Source organism: Mustelus asterias, chromosome 25, assembly GCF_964213995.1.
Source record: "Mustelus asterias chromosome 25, sMusAst1.hap1.1, whole genome shotgun sequence".
In the NCBI taxonomy this organism is placed as follows: domain Eukaryota; kingdom Metazoa; phylum Chordata; class Chondrichthyes; order Carcharhiniformes; family Triakidae; genus Mustelus; species Mustelus asterias.
In genome coordinates this window covers 40856176-40862175 of record NC_135825.1, presented here as the reverse complement: position 1 = coordinate 40862175, position 6000 = coordinate 40856176, and the positions used below count along the sequence as shown (strand labels likewise).

The window sequence follows — 6000 nt, the reverse complement described above, 5'->3', positions numbered from 1 at the left end:
AATTAAGCACTTTTTTTGGTAAAATACTGTTTTCTGAAGGTCCAAAAACTTTTCAGTCATTTGCAACACGTTTTCATTTTCTGACAAAAAGTGATTTAAGCAATTTTTGTGAAGTGTTTTTATGGATGTTCAAAGTTTGTCATTTGTGAAAACATGTTTTTCCAGTAAAATTGCTGATCTGCATGAGTTCAGTACTCTTTTGATACAGCACTTCATGTGTGATTTTTTTTAAATCTGAAGGTTCAACAATGTTTACGTCATTTGTGAAAAGTTTAAATTTTCTGGTGAAGGACCAGTTAAGCAGTTTTTTGTGACAGTATATGAATTTTTACATTCACACAAATAAATTCCTGCCATTTCTATCTGAGGATCCAGATTTCAGTTAGATATGAGATTGCAAGGCATTTGAGAGACTTGTGTTCTGAACTTTTGTAAATACAATAAAAATCCAAAGGACTTGTCAGCCACTGAGCATTTAATGAGCCTTTTTCACATCAACATACATGTGCCAATACATGACTGGAACACAGCCAAAACGCCCCACCAGAATGCAGTCACACAATTGCTTAGTTCTTCCAGTCCATCCTCTTGATGTGCAGCTTCTACACAGTTTGCATTCCATCTGTAACAGCTGAAATCTCCTACATTTTTAACTTTGGCAACAATGACATCATTCCAAATACACAAAAATTAAACTAGGTAGTAACTAAGCTTTGGAGAATGACTCCCTTCCCTGCTGAGTCAACATCACTGCTCAGCAGGAAGGACGGGCTTCAGGGATGGTCAGTACAGATCTGTTATTCAATACGTTCAGCGCCATACTCTCCAATTTTCTGTGATCCATCAAATATGCTTTTGGCATCTCACTCACTGTCATTGCCAAGGAGGTGGAGTCACTCGCTAGTTCTTGCAGTCCACGGCCATCCAGCATCTTAGAAAGAGAAGCAGAGATATGAGAAATACAAGACGCACCATTGGTCATCTACAGGAAGTAGAATATGAGGCTGGTTCTTCTGACCTTAAGGAATACCAATGTCCTCAGATCATAGTTCAGGACGAATGGATCAAAATGATACAAAAATAAAGTGTTGGGATCATTCAACAGATATGATGTACACTGGACTCTGTGAGTGATATACACTGGACCCAGTGCCCAGTGTATATCACACACAGGGTCCAGTGTATATCATATATGGGAATCAGTGTAAATCACACACAGGGTCCAATACATATCATGCACAGACTCCAGTGCATATTATGCACAGGCTCCAGAGTAATATGCACTGGACCCTGTATTTGGTACACACTGGAAGGATGTTCTTGCTCTAAAGGGAGTGCAGCGAAGGTTTACCAGGCTGATTCCGGGGATGGCGGGACTTTTATGAGGAGAGATTGACTAGGTTAGGATTGTTTTTGCTGGAGTTCAGACGAATGAGGGGGGATCTCATAGAGACTTATAAAATTCTAACAGGACTAGACAGGGTAGATGCACAAAGGATGCTCCCAATGGGGAATAAAGTGCTGGGATCATTCAACAGATATGATATACACTGAGCACTGGGTGTGATATACACTGACCCCGTGTGTGATATACATTGGGCACTGGGTGTGATATACACTGACCCTTGTGTGATACACTGACCTCGTGTGTGATATGCACTGGGTATGGTACAGAACAAAGAAAGAACAAAGAAAATTACAGCACAGGAACAGGCCGTTCGGCCCTCCAAGCCTGCACCAACCATGCTGCCTGACTTAACTAAAACCCCCTACCCTTCCTGGGACCATATCCCTCTATTCTCATTTTATTCATGTATTTGTCAAGATGTTCCTTAAAAGTCACGAGCGTATCCGCTTCCACTACCTCCCGCCACCCCCCCGCCCCCAACGAGTTCCAGGCACCCACCACCCTCTGTGTAAAAAATCTGCCTCATACATCTCCTTTAAACCTTGCCCCTTGCACCTTAAACCTGTGCCCCGTAGTAATTGACTCTTCCACCCTGAGAAAAAGCTTCTGACTATCCACTCTGTCCATGCCCCTCATAATCTTGTAGACTTCTATATGTCGCCCCCTCAACCTCTGTCGTTCCAGTGAGAACAAACCAAGTTTCTCCAACCTCTCCTCAGAGCTAATGCCCTCCATACCAGGCAACATCCTGGGAAATCTTTTCTGCATCCTCTCCAAAGCCACCACATCCTTCTGGTAGTGTGGCGGCCAGAATTGAACACTATATTCCAAGTGCAACCTAACTAAGGTTCTATAAAGCTGCAACTTGATTGCCAGTTTTTAAACTCAATGCCCCGGCCAATGAAGGCAAGCATGCCATATGCCTTCTTGACTACCTTCTCCACCTGCATTGCCACTTTCAGTGATCTGTGTACCTGCACACCCAGATCCCTTTGCCTATCAATACTCTTAAGGGTTCTGCTATTTACTGTATATTTCCTATCTGTATTAGACCATTCAAAATATATTACCTCACATTTGTCTGGATTAAACTCCATCTGCAATCTCTCCGCCCAAGTCTCCAACTGATCTATATCCTGCTGTATCCTCTGATGGTCTGCAAATCCACCACCATTGTGTCATCTGCAAACTTACTAATCAAACCAGTTACATTTTCCTCCAAATATTACAAACAGCAAAGGTCCCAGCACTGATCCCTGAGGAACGCCACTTGTCACAGCCCTTCATTCAGAAACACACCCTTCCACTGCTACCCTCTGTCTTCTTTGACCGACATCATGTGGAGATGCCGGCGTTGGACTGGGGTAAGCACAGTAAGAAGTCTCACAACACCAGGTTAAAGTCCAACAGGTTTATTTGGTAGCAAATACCATAAGCTTTCGGAGCGATGCCCCTTCGTCAGATGGAGTAGTTATCTGTTCTCCAACAGTACACAGACACAGAAATCAAGTTACAGAATACTAATTAGAATGCAAATCTCTACAGCCAGCCAGGTCTTAAAAGGTACAGATAATGTGGGTGGAGGGAACATTAAACACAGGTTAAAGAGATGTGTATTGTCTCCAGACAGAACAGCTAGTGATATTATGCAAGATCAGGGGGAAAGCTGTGGCGAGCTGTGGGGGTTACTGATAATGTGACATAAATCCAACATCCCGGTTTAGGCCATCCTCATGTGTGCGGAACTTGGCTATCAGTTTCTGCTCAGCGACTCTGCGCTGTCGTGTGTTGTGAAGGCCGCCTTGGAGAACGCTTACCTGAAGATCAGAGGCTGAATGCCCGTGACTGCTGAAGTGCTCCCCCACAGGAAGAGAACAGTCTTGCCTGGTGATTGTCGAGCGGTGTTCATTCATCCGTTGTCGTAGCGTCTGCATGGTTTCCCCAATGTACCATGCCTCGGGACATCCTTTCCTGCAGCGTATCAGGTAGACAACGTTGGCCGAGTTGCAAGAGTATGTACCGTGTACCTGGTAGATGGATGTCCCGAGGCATGGTACATTGGAGAAACCATGCAGACGCTACGACAACGGATGAATGAACACCGCTCGACAATCACCAGGCAAGACTGTTCTCTTCCTGTGGGGGAGCACTTCAGCAGTCACGGGCATTCAGCCTTGGATCTTCAGGTAAGCGCTCTCCAAGGCGGCCTTCACAACACACGACAGCGCAGAGTTGCTGAGCAGAAACTGATAGCCAAGTTCCGCACACATGAGGATGGCCTAAACCGGGATGTTGGATTTATGTCACATTATCAGTAACCCCCACAGCTCGCCACAGCTTTCCCCCTGATCTTGCAGAATCTTACTAGCTGTTCTGTCTGGAGACAATACACATCTCTTTAACCTGTGTTTAATGTTCCCTCCACCCACATTATCTGTACCTTTTAAGACCTGGCTGGCTGTAGAGATTTGCATCCTAATTAGTATTCTGCAACTTGATTTCTGTGTCTGTGTACTGTTGGAGAACAGATAACTACTCCATCTGACGAAGGGGCATCGCTCCGAAAGCTTATGGTATTTGCTACCAAATAAACCTGTTGGACTTTAACCTGGTGTTGTGAGACTTCTTACTGTTCTTTGACCGAGCCAGTTTTGTATCCACCTTGCCAGCTCACCTCTGATCCCATGCGACTTCACCTTCTGCACCAGTCTGCCATGAGGGACCTTGTCAAAGGCCTTATTGAAATCCACGTAGACAATATCCACTGCCCTACCCTCATCAATCGTCTTTGTCACTCCCTCAAAAAACTCGATCATGTTCGTGAGATACGACCTCCCCTTCACAAACCATGTTGCCTTTCACTAATACGTCCACTTATTTCCAAGTAGGAATAAATCCTGTCTCGAAGAATCCTCTCCAATAATTTCCTTGCCACTGATGTGAGGCTCACCGGCCTTAATTATCTGGATTATTCTTGCTACCCTTCTTAAACAAAGGAACAACATTGGCTATTCTCCAATCCTCTGGGACCTCCCCTGTAGCCAGTGAGGATACAAAGATTTCTCTCAAGGCCTCAGCAATTTCCTCCCTTGCCTCCTCAGTATTCTGGGGTATACCCCATCAGGCCCTGGGGACTTGTCTACCTTAATGTTTCTCAAGAATCCCAATACCTCCTTTTTGATCTCAACATGACTCAAACTATCTACACATCCTTTCCCAGACTCATCATCCACCAAGTCCTTCTCTTTGGTGAATACTGACGCAAAGTACTTATTTAGTACCTCGCTCATTTCCTCTGGCTCCACGCATAGATTCCCTCCCTTGCCCTTTATTGGGCCAACCCTCTCCCAGGCTACCCTCTTGCTCTTTATATATGTATAAAAAGGATTTTCCTTAATCCTGCTGGCCAATGCTTTTTCATGACTCCTTTTAGCCCTCCTTACTCCTTGCTTAAGTTTCTTTCTACTTTCCTTGTATTCTACACTTGCTTCGTGTGTTACCAGCCTCCGAGCCTTGACAAATGCTTCCTTTTTCTCTTTGACTAGGCTCACAATATCTCTCGTTCGCCAAGGTTCCCAAAACTTCCTATACTTATCCTTCATCCCAGAGGAAGTGACGAAGATGATTGATGAGGGTAGGGCAGTGGATGTTGTCTACATGGACTTCAGTAAGGCCTTTGACAAGGTCCCTCATGGCAGACTGGTGCAGAAGGTGAAGTCACATGGGATCAGAGGTGAGCTGGCAAGGTGGATACAAAACTGGCTCGGTCAAAGAAGACAGAGGGTAGCAGTGGAAGGGTGCATTTCTGAATGGAGGGCTGTGACAAGTGGTGCTCCTCAGGGATCAGTGCTGGGACCTTTGCTGTTTGTAATATATATAAATGATTTGGAGGAAAATGTAACTGGATTGATTAGTAAGTTTGCGGATGACACAAAGGTTGGTGGATTTGCGGATAGCAATGAGGATCATCAGAGGATACAGCAGGATATAGGTCAGTTGGAGACTTGGGCGGAGAGATTGCAGATGGAGTTTAATTCGGACAAATGTGAGGTAATGCATTTTGGAAGGTCTAATACAGATAGGAAATATACAATAAATGGCAGAACCCTTAGGAGTATTGATAGGCAAAGGGATCTGGGTGTACAGGTACACAGGTCACTGAAAGTGGCAATGCAGGTGGAGAAGGTAGTCGCGAAGGTACACGGCATGCTTGCCTTCATCGGCCGAGGTATTGAGTTTAAAAATTGGCAAGTCATGTTGCAGCTTTACAGAACCTTAGTGAGGCCACACTTGGAATATGGGAGGGAACTTTACCATTTTGAGTCTAAGTGCCGGATCTGGGCGTCAAATAGATCTGCGCCTGGAATCCTTTTTGCAGCGCGCCCATACGTATTTTGCCGGCTCCGGCCCAATCCGTGCTGTGGGCCGTGCTTAGCGCTGGCGGACCGATTGGAGCTCTGAACTGCGCATGCGCAGTTCGAAAAAAATCTGACAGAGTGCGCCCAGGCAGGGCGGGGGGGGGGGGTTCCGCTGCCTGTCTGCGGCCGATCCCTCCTGGCACCATCACTGGTACATTACCTGCCACAGCCATC

At 45.5% G+C, this 6000-nt stretch overlaps 1 protein-coding gene across 3 annotated transcripts in view; it reads right to left on the bottom strand.

The window, feature by feature from the left end:
* Nucleotides 1–457: 457 nt before the first annotated feature.
* Nucleotides 458–6000, bottom strand: part of LOC144511902 (voltage-dependent L-type calcium channel subunit alpha-1S-like) — an 841603-nt gene continuing 836060 nt past the window's right edge. For all 3 annotated transcript variants that reach the window (XR_013500922.1, XM_078242345.1, XM_078242342.1), the window contains one exon: nucleotides 458–931. Coding sequence is in view for 1 of the 3 variants with exons in the window: in XM_078242345.1 (XP_078098471.1) it covers nucleotides 901–931 (31 nt within the window). In the remaining 2 variants the exon portion in view is untranslated. The remainder of the gene's footprint in view (nucleotides 932–6000) is intronic.